This window comes from Saccopteryx leptura, chromosome 3 (assembly GCF_036850995.1).
Source record: "Saccopteryx leptura isolate mSacLep1 chromosome 3, mSacLep1_pri_phased_curated, whole genome shotgun sequence".
Classification (NCBI taxonomy): Eukaryota; Metazoa; Chordata; class Mammalia; order Chiroptera; family Emballonuridae; genus Saccopteryx; species Saccopteryx leptura.
In genome coordinates, this window is record NC_089505.1 from 126208632 (window position 1) to 126227589 (window position 18958).

Here is an 18958-nt window from a genome sequence, read left to right on the forward strand (position 1 = left end):
CAAGGTTTTGGAATGATCTAGTCCCTAAAGGTCTCTGACCTTACACCCTACCACTCCTTTGTTTGCTTTAGCTACATGAATCATCTTTGTGACCTTTGAGCCCATCAAATCGATTTTCAGCTAATGGCTTTTGCACTTACTGTTCCCAGACATGGAATGGCTGTTTTTTCAGATCTTTATTGGCTGGTTTCATTTCTTCATTCAGGTATGTTCTCAAATGTTTCTTCAGAGGATTTTTCCTGACGCTCTTGGCTAAATAAATGTTCTCTCTTCTGTCTTTATCAATCTTTTACATTATCTTCCTTGTTTTATTTTCTTCAAAACATTTGCCACTAACCTCACTAGTTGAAATTATTTGTTTTTATTAGAATGTAAGCTCTGTGAGGGCAAGATTTTGATCTTCCTGGCTCAACTCTGTGTACCAGCCCTTAGAACAAACAATCTGGTGCATCAGACAACTTCATTAAAAACACTGTGGGCCTTGGCTCAGTTGGTTAGAGCATTGTCCCGAAACACCACAGTTGTAGGTTTGATCCCCAGTCAGGGCACTTACAAGAAGTAACCAATGAGTGCATAAATAAGTGGAACAACAAATTAAAAACACTGTGGATTGAAGGAATTAATAAATTGGTGTACTTTCTTTGGGAAGCATTTTTTGTCATGTGGTGGAAAAGTACCGGGAGGAAAGGAGTCCTAAGAGAACATTCTGTTATTAAAAATGCTGTGCCTATTATTCTTGACTTATTGTTTCCATTGGGACTTGGAGATAAGGAGTGTTTTTGAGACCCAGTGTCTGGTCACTTGGGAAGTTTCTATATTTTCAGGTCCTTGAAAGATCTTTTTTGGCCTGACCTGTGGTGGTGCTGTGGATAAAGAGTCGACCTGGAACGCTGAGGTCACTGGTGTGAAACCCTGGGCATGCCCAATCAAGGCACATAGGGGAGTTGATGCTTCCTGCTCCTCCCCCTTTCTCTCTCTCTCCTCTCTAAAATGAATGAATAAAAATCTTTAAAATATATATATATATATTTTACTATCTTTTTGTTACCTACTCTCATTCTAAAGTCTTCATTAATTTGTATCTTTAAATTGTGAACCCAGATGAACTTTTGGTTAATTTTTTTTCTTTTTTTTTAAATTTTTATTTTATTTATTCATTTTAGAGAGGAGAGAGAGAAAGAGAGAGAGAGAGAGAGAGAAAGAGAGAGAGACAGAGAGAGAGAAGGGGAGGAGGAGCTGGAAGCATCAACTCCCATATGTGCCTTGACCAGGCAAGCCCAGGGTTTCGAACCGGCGACCTCAGCATTTCCAGGTCGACGCTTTATCCACTGCGCCACCACAGGTCAGGCCAACTTTTGGTTAATTTAGGTTTCTTTCTCACATAGACTTATCAAAAGGCAATGTAAGCTTTAGGGCATTATATTACTGATTTGTATGTTATTATCAAGTTTCATTCATTTTCTTTGAATTTTATTTTCATTAACAATTTAGTTATGTTACTGATAAAAGTATAGGCCCCAAATACAATGAAGTTTGATCTTATATTTTTTAATGTGGAAGTCTATCTTAGTCTAAGGATATGCATGCATATTCATTATGAACTTAGAAAATAGGTCTAGAAGATTTTTAAACAATTTTTCACCCATTTTCTATCCCCACAAGTATTTTGAAGAAAAAGTATGAGTGAATCAAAGAAGGGGAAAAATAGAGACTTAAAATCCTGGGGCAAAAGTACTTACTAGCCCTAATGATGATGATGTACAGGTGGACTGGCTCTTACCCACAGAGCTTTTCTGAGTTTTGTGGGGAGGTGGTCCCTTCACTGTGGACCTCACTATTTATATAGCTCCCCATGTTCAGTCGAGGATTCTGTCACTCATCACTGAACTGTTCTGTGAACAGACTCTAGTGTTCCAGGAAAGTAAGCATTAAGTTCTGTGAGGGGGAGTTTTGTGTTTGGTCTTACTTCCCTCAGAGGTGTCAGTGGAAGCTTGCATGTGTCTAGTGAACATAGCTTCTCTTACATTATTGAATAGCTCTTGTCAGTAAATTCTTTTGTAATTCTAAACTGAGGAAAATATCTCATTAATGAAGGGCTGATTTGTTACTGTTTCATTTAAAAAATACTTAAATTAGAAAGTGCTCCCTTTCCTTACTCTCTCTCCCTTTTCTCTCTAAAATGAGTAAATAAAGTCTTCAAAAAATAATCCTGACCTGTGGTGGCACAGTGGATAATTTAGCGTCAGACTGGGACACTGAGGTGGCGGGTTTGAAACCCCAGGTTTACCTGGTCCAGGCACATATGGGAAGCAACTACAAGTGGAGGCTTCCCGCTTCCCCCTCCCATTTCTCTCTCTCTCTCTCTCTAAAATGAATAAATGAAATATTTAAGAAAAAATAAAGAAAGTGCTTAATAAAGAGCATTTGTGGCCTGACCTGGCAGTGGCGCAGTGGATAGAGCATCAGACTGGGATGCAGAGGACCCAGGTTCAAAACCCCGAGGTTGCCGACTTGAGTGCAGGCTCATCTGGTTTGAGCAAGGCTCACCAGCTTGATCCTAGGGTCGCTGGCTTGAGCAAGGGGTCACTCACTCTGCTGTAGCCTCCTGGTCGGGGCACATATGGGAGGGCAGTTGGTGAACAACTAAGGTGCCACAATGAAGAGTTGATGCTTCTCACCCCTCTCCCTTCCTGCCTGTCTGTCCCTCTCTTTGGCATTTGTGGTTAAAAGGAAATAAAATCTGCCTAATAAGAATTTAAATAAGCCCTAAGTTTACATTTCATATTTGTCTCCACCAAAATTACAAAGGATACATCCTGTGATACTACCTTCTCTATAAATTTTCTTTTCCCTTCTATGTCTCATATATAACTATACTTTATTGTCTTAATTCATTATGTTTGTGAATTGACTTATTCACCCAATGAGACTGTAAGCTCTGTGAGAGCAGGTACCTAATCTTAACATTTCTTTTTTGTAAACTTGGAGGCAATAATTCTTATTCTGATCCACATAGTAAAGTTGCACCATCTAAGGAGGGCATCAATATTTTTGGCTCTAGCTAGACAAACTTCTACAGTATAATAAAAATTATATCATGTTCACCAGAACCCTGATAAAATTGGGGGGAAAGTGTTCATTTAATAAATGCCCTTTTTTTGAGAGAGAGAGAAAATAAAAAGGGGAGAGGGAGGAGCAGGAAGCATCAACTTGTAGTAGTTGCTTCTCATATGTGCCTTGACTGGGCAAGCCTGGGGCTCGAACCAGCAGCCTCAGCATTCTAGGTCGACACTTTATACACTCTGCCACCACAGGTTAGGCTATTCATTTTTTTAAAAACATGGGTGTTTTGTGGTGAAAAGTTAAGAGTTTTCAGTGATATCTGACCTAGTATTGAGTAGTAATGATTACTAAAAATGTGATTGCCTGAATGGTGGTGGCACAGTGGATAGAGATTCAGCCTGGGATGCTGAGGTCCCAGATTCAAAACCTTGCGGTTGCTCGCTTGAGCACAGGCTCACCTAGCTTGAGCTTGAGACCTTCAAAATGATCCCATTGTCACTTGCTTGAACAGGGGGTCACTGACTTGGCTTGAGCACCCCCAGTCAAGGCACATATGAGAAGCAATCAATGAACAACTAAGGTGCTGCAACTATGATTTGGTGCTTCTCATCTCTCTCCCTTCACAGTCTCTCTGTCTTTCTCTCTCTTTCACTTAAAAATAAATGTATACACACACACACACACATACACACACCCTATATATATAATTGATTTATTAATAGAATGTAATCAATGAACTCTTTTGTTTTAGGGAATGTTGTGGGCAACTTGGGACATTCCTTCTTCAGTCAAAGTTTCCTTGGCAGTAAAGAACATGGTGGGTTCTTATATGTGACATCTACTTACCAGTCACTACAAGACCTTGTACTCCCAGCTCCACCTTATTTGTTTGGGATTCTTATTCAGAAATGGGAAACTCCGTGGGCTAAAGTGTTTCCCATCCGACTAATGTTGAGACTTGGAGCTGAATATCGACGTAAGTAGTAAAATACTTTCTTCTAAAACACAAGCAAGACATAATGACTCAAGTCCTGAAATATTCAGACATCCCCTCCCCCTGGTGATACAGTTCAGCAGAAGTAGTCTCTTGAAATAGCCAAACTAAACTTACCCATTATCTCTACTTATTTTGCCTAGAATGGGAAGGATTAACAATATCAAATGAGAAAGTTGGTGATTATTTATTACCTTGTAAGCTTACTGGTTTTATAGTTCATTGATAAATACATAATCATCTTGAGAAAAAATGAATTTGAACTTAAGCAACTTTTTTATAGTATCTATACATGGTGACTGTATTTTTTTGTCACTTGGTTGGAAAATAGTTATAGCAAATTACATTTTATGTAACCTAACAGATACTGGAAAATAGTGGTATAGAAATACCCTCAGTTGATAAGGCAAGCAACAGAAGAACTTCCTTGCCCATGATTGTAGCAGTACTACTGTTGTGATTCTTTTTAAAGACATCAGGGACTAAATGCAAGCTTTATTTTAAACTTTGTTTCTTCACCTAATTGAAAGTATCCTTGCCTAGAAATCAGACGACTTGAATAGTTTCTTAACTCTGCCACTTATACTAGCTCTGTAGCTTTGGTCAGATTGCTCAGGTTGTCTGATTGTCAGTTTCTTTTGCAACTGGAGATAATACTTGCCTTTTATACTTTATAGGGTTTTTAAGAGGACTAAATGATAGGAAAGTGTTTTATAAACTATAAAACCATATATTATATGTGCTCAGCAAGTCCACTTCACCCTCTCACTTATTTATTCATTAATTCAACAATAATTAATTCATCAAGGCCTACCATGTGTTACGAATTCTGAGAACTCAGAAATGGCCAAGACATGGTTTTGGCCCTTGGAAACATTTGTAAAGAAGACATACAGATGTCATGAAGTCATATTTTGTAATAAAAGACATCCTCCAAGTTAACAGAGTTCTTTAGGAGCTTCAAGATGGGCTCTCACTTCACCAAGAATGAAGGAATTAGATAAGAAATATGTCTTAGACCAAGGCCTCTGGACTGAACTGTGAAGGAAGTATATGAATCAGCCTAGTGAAGTAGGGGAAGGAAAGGATTGTATGCAGATGAACCAACATGTATAACTTCTTGCCTTGCACAGGACATTCAAACCGTAGAGTTCAAGGAGTGAGTCAGCTAACGGGATCACCTGGTATCTGTAAGGATGGTCCTGGTTAGGAGATGTCTCGGAGTCAATTATTTTAGCCTTCTTGAACACAGAAAAATCAGAAGATATTTATTTCCTGGATCATATTAATCCACTTTGAAAAACAGTGCTCCCTAAGACCTTTTTATCATTTTTGAAACAGCTGCATCAAAAGGCTTATTCCGGTCATCAAATACTTGGTGTGGTTTGTAGAGAGCTCAGGATTTGGCTGTGATGCTATTGTGCTAAAACTTTTTGAGCTCTAAATGTCATGTGTTCTAATGAGCCATTATAATTACATTTTGAAACTGTATTAATCATGACATCTCTTTTACCCTAATTTAAAATGCCAGGCTTAGTCTAATCATTTCTCATTTCCATAGTTTATCCATGCCCACTGTTCAGCGTCAGATTTCGGAAGCCATTGTTTGGTGAGACGGGGCATACCATCATGAATCTTCTTGCAGTAAGTTGGGAATTTTTCTTCCCCCTTATTGGGGTCTGTATGGGAGAAGGAAAGGAGGATTTCATTTCATTTTATTTTTTTATAACACTGCCCCTGCGCTTCAGGCAGGTGAAGATTTATGTTAGTGGAAAAGAACAACATACATATGTTCTTTGGAAAGTATAAGGAGCTTTGGGCTGAAGTAGTACAGGATTCCAGCCCCCGATTATATACTTTTTATCTAAGTGACCTTGCTGGATTCTTTTGTGAGGACTAGAGGTAATGTATAACTAAAGCACAGAGCATTCTGTCTTGTTTTTATTTTAAGCCTGGCTTCCTAGAGTATATCTAGAATATATCTAGAATCTGAACACTTCTCACAACCTTTTGAACTGTTAACATACTTTTCCAAATGATCACTGTCTGTTGCCTGGATTATTTTTATTATGTTTATCTGATCTCCTTCCTTCCATCCTTGCTCCCTTATCATCTTGCCTTCCTAAAGAAGTTAGAGGGTGTCCCTGGCCAACAGTCACACATTCCAGACTCCTTTCATAACAATAGACACGTATGCTCAGCATTAATCTGCCCCTCCCCATTCCCAGACTGTGATGGCCATCCTGGTCCCAGTGTTAGGATACCATGGGATTACTGGGCCCGGGTTTTGTTCTTATTTAAAGCCAGTTTTTACTCATTTAGTTCAGTGTAGGCTGCCATGCTTCTTTGTGTAAATACAGTCCAAACACAAATTTGGCTAAAAAAAATTTTTTTAAAGTACAGATCCTTTACGGTGTCCTGTAAGACCCTATGAAATCTAGTTGTTAGCTATCATTTTGACCTCGATTCCTTCCATTCTTGCTCATTTGCTTTAGTCACACTAGATGCTGTGTGTGTCTGTGTATTTTACCCTGCAAATATTCATCCAGTACCTAGGATGTTCCAGGCATTTGGAATATAATAAGAACAAAACAAGTGACAGCTATTACCCTCTTGGAGCTTACCTTAGGGAAGAGAGACAGTTAACAAATAAATTCTAAAAGTGTTAAGTGGTGTTAAAGCAGGGTAAATTTTCAAATATTTGTTTAATATTGTGTATGAGAGAGATATGAAACTTTTTAATCTACTTATTAAGTTTACAGTCTCGTAGAAAGCTGGAGTGTATGCACAGTGGGGCTTTCATTGTCCTTATTATTTAGATAAGTGGGATTTTAAAACTTTGGCATTCTTTTCACTTTTGCTAATTTTATTTCTATAATGAAACCCTGTCATTGATGACTTCATTATTCCACTTGAATCTGCTTTTGCCCAGGACTTCAGAAATTACCAGTACACATTGCCAGTAGTTCAGGGTTTGGTGGTTGATATGGAAGTTCGGAAAACCAGCATCAAAATTCCCAGCAACAGATACAATGAGGTAAGATTTGCCAATAAGGCATAGTTTTCATAGTTGAATACATGAATGAAGGTAAAAAATACACGATTACATATAAATTTTACTTTTTAATTAATTGACACTGAAATCAATTTATAATATTGTATGACCTAGATCAGTGATGGGGAATTTTATAAGTAGGCAAAATGTTAAAATTGTGATTTATTTAGTCATTCGTTGTGCTTTTGACCTTTGGATGCTGTGATCATCAATGATAGATTTATATTTTGATTAAGATATAAAACTAACTTTATAACATTCATGGTGGATCTTTTCATTTTTCATTTTTACTTTAAGTACATGCTATTTTTGAGTATCCGTAATGTTTAAGCACCGCTCAGTTTAAATCCTGAAATGACTTTTAAGTGAGGTTCCAAAAGCAAATGATTGTATCTGCAATTAAGTTGTTTTGTAGGTTTTTTTGTATTTTTCCAAAGTTAGAAGCAAGGAGGCAGACAGACTCCCGCATGCACCCAACTGAGATCCATCCAGCATGCCCACCAGAGGGCGATGCTCGGCCTATCGGGGCTTTGCTCTGCTGCAACCAGAGCTATTCTAGCGCCTGAGGCGGAGGCCATGGAGCCATCCCCAGTGCCCAGGCCAACCTTGCTCCAATGGAGCCTTGGCTGCGGGAGGAGAAGAAAGAGACAGAGAGAAAGGAGAGGGGAAAGGGTGGAGAAGTAGATGGGTGCTTCTCCTGTGTTCAATTCCCCTGGCTGGGAATCAAACTCGGGACTTCTACACACTGGGCTGATGATCTTCCGCTGAGCCAACTGGCCAGGGCCACTATACACATATTAACAGAGATATGTAAATAGTGCTTTTTACCTAGTATATGTAAATAGTGCTTTTTACCTAGTTGTCATGTGAAGTCTTTTCTTGTATTTAAAGTTTTCTTAAAATCATTTCGTGGCCTTGGCCAGTAGGCTCAGTGGTAGAATGTCAGCCTGGCATGTGGATGTCCCAGGTTCAATTTCCCAGTCAGGGCACACAGGAGAAGCGCCCATCTATTTCTCCACCTCCTTCACTACCTTCTCTCTTTCTTTTTTTCTTTCTCTCTTTCTCTCTCTTCTTCTCCCCACAGCCATGGTCAGCTGGTTCCAGCACATTGACCCAGGCACTGAGGATGACTCCATGGAGCCTCTGCCTCAGGCACTCAAGAATAGCTTGTTTATGAGCATAGTCCCAGATGGGCAGAGCATCAGCCCCAGACAGGGTTGGATCCTGGTCAGGGCACATGTAAGAGTATGTCTCTCTAAATCACTTGGAAAAGAAGAAAAAAAAATCATTTCTAAAATGTCTAATAGTAAGCATTGTGGTTTAAAAGAGAGATTTTTTTTTTTCTTACATGAGAAGTGGGGAGGCAGATAGACAAACTCCTGCATGCACCCTGACCGGGGATCTACCTGATAAGCCTCCCTACCGGGTGATACTCTTGCCCATCTGGGGCCTTGGGGCTGTTGCTCAGCAACCAAGCTATTTTAGTGCCCCAGGCAAGGCCATGGAGTCATCCTCAGCTCCAGGGTCAACTTGCTCCATCTCATCCATGGCTGCCGGAAAAGAAGAGAGAGAGAGAAGGAAGAGGGGGAGAGGTGGAGAAGCATCTACTTCTCCTGTGTGCCCTGACTGGGAATTGAACCCAGGATTTCCACACACCAGGCCAATGTTCTACCACTGAGCCAACGGGCCAGGGCCAGAGAAATTTTACTTTAAAACTCAGCTTGAGCCTGACCAGGTGGTGGCACAGTGGATAGAGCGTTGGACTGGGATGCGGAAGGACCCAGGTTCGAGACCCCGAGGTCGCCAGCTTGAGCGCGGGCTCATCTGGCTTGAGCAAAGAGCTCACCAGCTTAGACCCAAGGTCGCTGGCTCCAGCAGGGGGTTACTCGGTCTGCTGAAGGCCCGCGGTCAAGGCACATGTGAGAAAGCAATCAATGAACAACTAAGAAGTCGCAATGCGCAACGAGAAACTGATGATTGATGCTTCTCATCTCTCTCCGTTCCTGTCTGTCTGTCCCTGTCTATCTCTGCCTCTGTAAAAAAAAAACAAAAAAAACCCCTCAGCTTGATATTATACTGGTTAAAATTTATTGTCTGGCCTGACCAGGCGGTGGCGCAGTGGATAGAGCATCGGACTGGGATGTGGAGGACCCAGGTTTGAGACCCTGAAGTCACCAGCTTGAGCGTGGGTTCATCTGGTTTGAGCAAAGCTCACCAGCTTGAACCCAAGGTCGCTGGCTCAAGCAAGGGATCACTCAGTCTGCTGTAGCCCGACGGTCAAGGCACATATGAGAAAGCAATCAATGAACAACTAAGTGCCACAATGGAAAAAAAAATTATTGTCGGTTTGGCTCTGCTTTTTTAAATTGAATTTATTGGGGTGATACTGGTTAACATAACTATATAGGTTTAAGGAGCACAATTCTACAACACATCTCTGTACACCATATTGAACGTTCACCTCCTTCGAATGAAATCTTTGTCCATCACCATTTATTCTCCCTATACCCTCCCCTACCTCCTCAAATCATATCGTACATGTCTTTCTCTGACTGGCTTATCTCTTTTTTTTTTATTTTTTGAGAGAGAGAGAGAGAGATGCGAGGTATCAACTTATAGTTTTATCACTTCAGTTCAGTTATTCATTAATTGCTCCTCCTATGTTCCTTGACTGGGGGGTGCAAGCCAAGCCAGTGACCCTTTGCTCAAGCGACCTTGGGCTCATGTTGATGTACATGCACTCAAGGTGGCAAGTCTGCACTCAAGCTGGATGAGCCCTCTCTCAAGCCTGCGACCTTGGGATTTCGAATCTAGGTTCTCAGTGTCCAGGGCTGATGCTCTATCCACTGCACCTCCACCTGGTCAGGCCAGCCATTTTTTACTTATTCATTTGTACATTCAACAAACATTCTATATGTGGTATGCACTTAGAAGCACACGAATGTTTTACTGGACTTTTAACTCAGGGCCCTGTATTGTTATTGTGAGAATGACCTATGTGAAGAAAGCCTTTACCCGTACCTTTCTCTGTGATGAAAATGGAAAATAGTTGCCAGGGTGTATGCTTAATTTTTTCTGGAATATAATTAGCAGTCGTTAGCTCTCAGTCCTGCCTTGAAATATCAAGCATTAATAGACTAGACAAGGTAGAGGCAGATCTTTAAAGTGAACTAATTTTATATAATTTGTGCCCTAAATAGTATTAAGATTTTATACTTTGGAAGGTTGTTTTATTTCTCATATTTGAAGTTTAATTGTCTGTTTCACAAACATCAATTAAATATATTCTGTGATATGAAATACAAAAACGAGTAAGAACATTATGCTTGCCTTGTGGGAGCTTACTGTCCCAAAATAAGATGGTCAGATGTCATCCCGAAACGGATAACATATATTGCTATCCTTGGTGTTTGCAAGATGGTGCTTGTGTTGGGAACTGGTTTTTTAGTATATCAGTAAAAGCTAAGAGGCTCCCATTGCCATTTCAGTACTAATGACATTCATGAAAACAACTGCCATTTGTACTATCTATCTTTATATGAATTCTTTCTCCTGGACTTATGGTTGTGCAGGTTCAGAAATCCTTATTCAAAAACAGTACATACCTAATCTATGTAACACTGCAATTACAAGTGAACCAACAAAAAAAAATTTTAATTGTTCTAACAACATTTACTCTCAGTAGAATCCCATGAATAAGACAAACCCTCCAAAGCTATCCCTACTTATATGGTTTACTAGTTAATATATTCAGCAAATATTTATTGAGTACCTGCCACGAGCAAGGCCCTTACGTCTTACACATTATACGTAAGTTGTATCACTATTCCTCAAGCCCCGCTTAAACTTATCCTCTCCAAGCCCTTCCACTTCAAATCAAAGGCTCACTCAACTGCTCTTTTATTTTTCTTTTCTATTAAGTGAGAGGGAAGGAGGCAGAGACAGACTCCTGCATGTACCCAGACCAGGATCCACCCAGCAAGCCGCCTACCAGGCAGTGCTTTGCTCATCTGGGGCCCTGCTCCATTGCTCTGCAACTGAGCTATTGTAGTGCCTGAGGTGAGGCCATGGAGCCATCCTCAGCACTTGGGGCCAATTTGCTTGAACCATTCGAGCCATAGCTGTGGGAGGAGAAGGGAGAAGAGGGGGGATGGAGAAGCAGATGGTTGCTTCTACTGTGTTCCCTGACCAGGAATAGAACCTGGGACTTCCATACACTGAGGACTTCTACCACCACGACTTTGGGCTCAGGCCAGCAACTTGGGACTTCTACCACTGAGCCAACTGGTCAGGACCTCAACTGCCTTTTTTGTTTGTTTGTTTTTTACAGAGACAGAGTCAGAGAGTGAGATAGATAGGGACAGACAGACAGGAACGGAGAGAGATGAGAAGCATCAATCATCAGTTTTTCGTTGTGACACCTTAGTTGTTCATTGATTGCTTTCTCATATGTGCCTTGACTGTGGGCCTTCAGCAGACCGAGTAACCCCTTGCTCGAGCCAGCAACCTTGGGTCCAAGCTGGTGAGTTTTGCTCAAACCAGATGAGCCCGCGCTCAAACTGGTGACCTCGGGGTCTCAAACCTGGGTCGTCCGCATCTCAGTCCGATGCTCTATCCACTGCACCACTGCCTGGTCAGGCTCAACTGCCATTTTTAACATGAGGTCTCAGAAAGGAAATTGAAAGACATTGTGTTAATTCAGAGATGGGCTGTTGTAATAACTCCTCACATATTCCTCTAGCACAGTGGTAGTCAACCTGGTTCCTACTGCCCACTAGTGGGTGTTCCAGCTTTCATGGTAGGCGGTATCGGAGCATCCAAAGTATAAATAAAAAGATAGATTTAACTATAGTAAGTTGTTTTATGAAGATTTATTCTGTGAAACTTAGCAAAAATCCGACATAAAGTACTTGGTAAGTAATTATTATTATTATGTGCTTTAATTTGCTGTAACTCTGCTTTACAAAATTTATAAAGTAAAGTTACTTCCCTACTTTATAAATCACCATTACTGTGGAACCGGTGGGCGATTAGAAAATTTTACTACTAACAGAGATACAAAAGTGGGTGGTTGCCTAACCTGTGGTGGCGCAGTGGATAAAGTGTCAAAAGTGGGTGGTAGGTATAAAAAGGTTGACTACCCCTGCTCTAGCACAGTGATTCCTAGAATTACATTCTTTAATTGGCTCTTGTGACCTGTGGTGGCTCAGTGGATAAAGCGTCGACCTGGAATGCTGAGGTTGCCAGTTCAAAACCCTGGGATTGCCTGGCCAAGGCACATATGGGAGTTGAAGCTTCTTGCTCCTCCCCCCTTCTCTCTCTCTCCTCTAAAATGAATAAATAAATTAAAATAATTGGCTCTTGTGATCTTCATTAATGGTTAGACTCCAGCAGTAGAAAATAAAGAAGGTAAGGCTTATGTACTGCTTCACTTGATATCTTAAAATGGTTCTTTTGAGGTAATACCTATATAGAATTAGCTCAGGGCCTGGCTTACAGTCGATGCTCATAGAAGTTAGCTATTTTGCACATATTGTTGGCAGAGTAGTTTTCCTGCCTTTTATCAGTATGTCATTGTCACTAATTTGTGATCTCTTAGGAAGAATCTGAATATTACCTCATAGAGGTACTGGGTTGAATTATTAGCTGCAGATTTTAAGGATGCTTTACAATTTTATAAATAGGGTGGAGGAAACAATTATACAAATTTTATTAACAAACAATGCTTATTACTGTATTTTTCACTGCATAAGATACACTCCCCCCCCCCAAAATGGAGGGGAAAATGCCTGTGTGTCTTACAGAACAAAAAAATACAGTATTTTATTAAATATTTTAACACACCATTTGGTTCAGAATATTTTTTTTTCTTATTTTCTGCCTTAAAACCCTAGGTGTGTCTTATGGTGAGGTGTGTCTTATGGAGCAAAAAGTACGGTATATTCTTGGTGCTGTTTTAAGCACGTTACAAATATTTATTTAATAACTGTATGAGCCTGACTAGGCGGTGGCACAGTGGATAGAGCATCGGATTGAGATGCGAAAGGACCCAGGTTCGAGACCCTGAGGTCGCCAGCTTGAGTGCGGGCTCATCTGGTTTGAGCAAGGCTCACCAGTTTGGACCCAAGGTCGCTGGCTCCAGCAAGGGGTTGCTCGGTCTGCTGAAGACCTGCGGTCAAGGCACATGTGAGAAAGCTATTAATGAACAACTAAGGTGTTGCAGTGCACAATGAAAAATTAATGATTGATGCTTCTCATCTCTCTCCGTTCCTGTCTGTCTGTCCCTGTCTATCCCTCTCTCTGACTCACTCTCTGTCTCTTTAAAAACAAAACAAAACTGCCCTGGCCGGTTGGCTCAGCGGTAGAGTGTCGGCCTAGCGTGCGGAGGACCCGGGTTCGATTCCCGGCCAGGGCACACAGGAGAAGCGCCCATTTGCTTCTCCACCCCTCCGCCGCGCTTTCCTCTCTGGCTCTCTCTTCCCCTCCCGCAGCCAAGGCTCCATTGGAGCAAAGATGGCCCGGGCGCTGGGGATGGCTCCTTGGCCTCTGCCCCAGGCGCTAGAGTGGCTCTGGTCGCAATATGGCGACGCCCAGGATGGGCAGAGCATCGCCCCCTGGTGGGCAGAGCGCCACCCCATGGTGGGCGTGCCGGGTGGATCCCGGTCGGGCGCATGCGGGAGTCTGTCTGACTGTCTCTCCCTGTTTCCAGCTTCAGAAAAATGAAAAAAAAACAAACAAACAAACAAAAAAAAAACTATGAAATAGTTTTTTTTTTGCAAGAGAGGCAGAGAGAGGGACAGATAAGGACAGACAGGAAGGGAGAGAGATGAGAAGCATCAATTCTTTGTTGCAGCACCTTAGTTGTTCATTGATTGCTTTCTCATATGTGCTTTGACTGGGGACTGTGGCTGAGCCAATGACTCCATGCTCGAGCCAGCGACCCTGGGCTCAAGCCAGCAACCATGGGGTTATGTCTGTGATCCCATGCTCAAGCTGGTGACCCCGCACTCAGGCTGGTGAGCCCATGTTCAAGCCGATGAGCCTGTGCTCAAGCCCGCAACCTCGGGGTTTCGAACTTGGGTCCTCTGCATTTCAGGCCAACGTTCTATCCACTGTGCCACTGCCTGGTCAGGCTGAAATAGTTACTTCTATTATTTCATTTTAGAGGAGGAAACTGGAAAACAGAGAAATCATATAACCTCCCCAAAGGCACACTGCTATTAGTGGCAAAGCCAGGATTGAACTGTAGGCAGTCTAGCTTGAATCCTTGCTATTCATCTTAACCCAAGTCTGAATGTGGATAATGCCATATAAGAAATGCAAAGAATGTACTATGGTATTTCAAAGAAGGGAGTGGTCACATTGGTATCTGATTAGGAATTAAAGAAGGCTACATGCAGGAATTGGTATCTTACTAAGCTTTGACTTGGGGTAAGCTTTTTCGGGTGCTTATATATGGGGAAAAAAAGAGGTAGGCTAAGGAATAGCATATGCTGAAGCTCACAGATGGGGAATAGCAGTACATCAAGAAGTATTCGTGCATATAAATAATACAGTCAGGGCCTGACCTGTGGTGGCGCAGTGGGATAAAGCGTCGACCTGGAAATGCTGAGGTCGCCGGTTCGAAACCCTGGCTTGCCTGGTCAAGGCACATATGGGAGTTGATGCTTCCAGCTCCTCCCCCTTCTCTCTCTCTCTGTCTCTCCTCTCTCTCTCTCTCTCTCCCTCTCCTCTCTAAAATGAATAAATTAAAAAATAATTTAAAAAAATAATACAGTCAGAAGAGAAGCAAGACAGAAAGATGGGTTGAGACCAGAGTAGAGCATAGGAAGCTTGTGATTTTGAGTAGAGGCCAAGAAAAGAAAATGTGACTTGATCAGAGCTGTGGTTTGGTAAATATGGAAATAATTGTGTGGAATGAATCAGAATTGATAGAGACAGATTATATAGAAGTCAATTATAAGGTTATTATGTCCAGAAAAGAGGTAATTAGGTCTTGAAATGTGGTGCAGATAGAGGTATATATGAGATAATTATAGAATTTGAATTGGTGGAGCAGAGAAATAGCACAACTAAAATGGAAAGTCAAGTATTTGTATTAATCATTGTATGACAACTGTGAGTTTATTTTATGGTCACTAAGGTGCTTTGACTATCTGAGAAACTTTCTTCTTGGTATAAATGAATATGATTTTAAGAGGAAAAAAATATCATTTCTAAAGAAATATGAAGCTTTTTATCTCATTGGACTTGAAGTTGAATTCGGGGAAATGATTTTCTTAAAAGAGTCTAGCTATTTATTCAGAATGTCTTAATTGAAATTATTTCTTCATCTGGTAGTGTGGATAAAATTAGATACCACTTTAGCTAATGATTTAGAAGAAATGGTGGATATAACATTATTTTAAATTGCTATATGTGATTATATCAGTTTCTCTCACATGATACAAATGTAAATTGCAAATGAGAACCTAAATTAGTCTATCAGTTGACTTGTTGAAGTAGGAATCTTCCAGTTGACGTTAACTTGTTTGCAAAAGACTTACTTAAAAGTAACTTTTGAAAACTCTGATAGAAGTGGTTTAGACTAGTGAAGTTGATAAATGTCAGTGTGAGAGGAATAGTCAGTTGTTGTTTGGATACCTAGGATGCTTCTGGTAATACATTAATATATTAAAAAAATTAACTTTGCAAGAGTTATAAACATAATGTAAAGCCAGGGGATCCTAATTTCTTATAATTGTGTAGATACTAGAGTTAGGAATAAATTTAAGAGGCAAAAGTCATACCTTGAAAACTACAAAACATAGCTGAAAGAACTTGAAGGAGAGACCTAAATAAGTGGGAAGACATCTTAGACTGGAAAACTTAAGAAGCTAGTACTATTTACAATGACCTACAGATTAAATACAAGCCCTATCAAAATTTCAGTGGTCTTTTTTGGGGGGGAGAAAAGGAAACACCAATAGTTTGATTTCATTTGGAATTAGAAAGGGCCTGAGTCTAAAATAATCTTGTAAAAGAACAACATTGAAAAATTTACACATCCAGTTCCAAATATTACTGTAAGCATACAGTAACCAAAACAGCGTGATACTGTCATAAAATAGAATTAAGAATCCAGAAATAAATTTATGCATTATGGCCAGTTGATTTTAACAAGAGTGCCAAGACCATTCAATGGTGAAAGAATAGTCTTCAACAAATGGTGTTGGGACAACTGATTTTCACATGTAAAAGAATGAACTTGTAGCCCTACTTTACACTATTTATAAAACTTAACTCAAAATTCATCAGTCACCTAAATAGAAGAGCTAAAACTGTAAAACTCTTAGAAAAGGACATGAGGGAAAATTTTCATGACCTTGGATTTTGCGATGGATTCTTAGATATAACACCAAAATCTGAAGCAATACAAGTAGATAAAAATAAAAAACTGGCCCTGGCCGGTTGGCTCAGCGGTAGAGCGTCGGCCTGGCGTGTGGGGGACCTGGGTTCGATTCCCGGCCAGGGCACATAGGAGAAGCGCCCATTTGCTTCTCCACCCCCACCCCCTCCTTCCTCTCTGTCTCTCTCTTCCCCTCCTGCAGCCAAGGCTCCATTGGAGCAAAGATGGCCTGGACGCTGGGGATAGCTCCTTGGCCTCTGCCCCAGGCGCTGGAGTGGCTCTCATCGCGGCAGAGCGATGCCCCGGAGGGGCAGAGCATCGCCCCCTGGTGGGCAGAGCGTTGCCCCTGGTGGGCGTACCGGGTGGATCCCGGTTGGGCGCATGCGGGAGTCTGTCTGACTGTCTCTCCCCGTTTCCAGCTTCAGAAAAATAAATAAAATAAATAAATAAAATAAATAAATAAATAAAATAAAAAAACTATGCATCCAAGGACATTAACAAGAAAGGGAAAAGACAACCTACACAATGGGAGAAAGTATTTGCAAATATTGTGACTGATAAGGGTCTAATACCCACAATATGTCAAAAATTTTTGCAACTCAAAAACAAAAGACAAACTTCAGTAAAAAAATGGGCAAAGGACTTGAATAGACATTTCTCCAAAGAATATATACAGATGGCCAATAAATACATTAAAAAACACTCAATGTCATTAGTCACTGGGGAAATACAAATCAAAACTGCGGTGAGGTACTGCTTCACACCCATTGGGATGGCTGTAAAAAACAACAGAAAGTGTTGGTGAGGATATAGAGAAATAGGAATCCTTGTATGTTACTGATGGAAATATAAAATGGTTCAGCCGCTATGAAAAACAGTTTGGCAGCTCCTCAAAGAGTCAAATATAGAATTACCATATAATTTCACATTTCACCTTATTTACTCTCAAAGAATTGAAACAGGTTCTCATTACAAGTTACATGTACACACATATTCACAATAGCACTATTCATGATGGTCAAATGGTGGACATAGCCCAAATTCTCATGGGTGGAAGGATAAATAAATTGTAATATATACACCAAACACAGGTTTTAAGTGTGGGGGTCCATTTAGATGTACAATTTTTTTAAATAAATATATAGTCAGTCCTCTGTATCCACATCCTAGGAGTCAACCAAGTGTACATCCAAAACAGTATTTTCAATATGCGATTGGTATCCATGAATGTGGAAGGCCAGCTGTCTGCGTTGTTCTACTTGCACATCTTTTAGTATCCACAGGGGTCCTGGAACCAGTCCCTGGTGGATAGGCAACTATAGTAAAGTTTTGGAGGAGTCAAAAGTTACAGGTGTATTTTCTACTGCACAAGGGGTCAGTGCTCCACCCCCCATGTTGTTAAAAGGTTAACTGTATGTGTAATGGAATATTATTCAACCAGAAAAAGGAATGAAGTACTGATACATGTTATTACGATCGATGAGCTTCAAAAATGTTATTCTAAGTATAAAGAGCCAGATACAATGATCACATATTATATGGTTCTGTTTACACAAACACTCTAGAATAAATGCATAGAGACAGAATGCAGATTGGTGGTGTGTTATGGCCTGTAAATGGCAAAAAGCCATTGTAGATTCAAGGCTTAGCAAAAGGCTTAGTTCTCCCCCCTCCACCTCCATATTGGCTATGATGCTGAGTATTTGCACCCACTTCACTTGCTTCCTTAAGTTGCTGGAAGCAATTTACATGCCCTTCCTCTTACTCTTTGTTTGTTTCAGGTGTTGGTAGATTTCACTTATGCATGGTGGGGGGGGATTCCTGTTTATGCCTTGGGAGAGTTCCTGTTTTAGCCTCGGATGTGTAACTTTGTATCAAGGACTTTCTTGATTTGCATATGGCTATATAATAAAGCAAACTGGGGCTATAGGGCACTCGGATATTGCCATCAGCATTTGAAGAGTCCTCCTCATCCCAATTTTTCTTGATGAGTATGTTTCCTTCATTCTGCACCGGTATTAGGAGCTGCGCTGGTCTGCAGCAAGTGGTGCCCGAACAGGGACTTGAGTATGAGTACGAGGAAACTAAAACTGAAGGCAGGTTACGGAACTCCCCAAAGTGAAGTGCGCACAGTGAGTAAAGAAAGCTTTTGGGGAAAGTGTATTTGGGAGTAAAAGAATATGGGACAGATAGGGTAAAAAATAAGGGACCTTTTTGTAGAAATGTTTCTGGATGAAGACAAATCGTTGTCTGAAGAGTACCAGGGTGAGCTGGAAACAGAGGGATGTGAATACGAGGATAACTTGGAGTCTGAGGATGACACGGGGGATAAAAAATCCATGGCTATAGCTGCCTTAGCTGCAGGGCATCCGCTGCCCTCGGCTCCTTCCTACGTTCAACCTTCTGCTCCTCTGTTCCCTTATCAGGCTGATTCTGGAGTCTATAGCTCAAAATCTGG

At 40.9% G+C, this 18958-nt stretch overlaps 1 protein-coding gene across 2 annotated transcripts in view; it reads left to right on the forward strand.

Annotated features, from left to right (window-relative positions):
• The window catches only part of ZFYVE9 (zinc finger FYVE-type containing 9), a 159583-nt gene that overhangs the window by 98822 nt on the left and 41803 nt on the right, over window positions 1–18958 (forward strand). For both annotated transcript variants that reach the window (XM_066376264.1, XM_066376265.1), the window contains 3 exons: window positions 3815–4039; window positions 5619–5701; window positions 6990–7094. In XM_066376264.1, the coding sequence (XP_066232361.1) occupies window positions 3815–4039; window positions 5619–5701; window positions 6990–7094 (413 nt within the window). The remainder of the gene's footprint in view (window positions 1–3814; window positions 4040–5618; window positions 5702–6989; window positions 7095–18958) is intronic.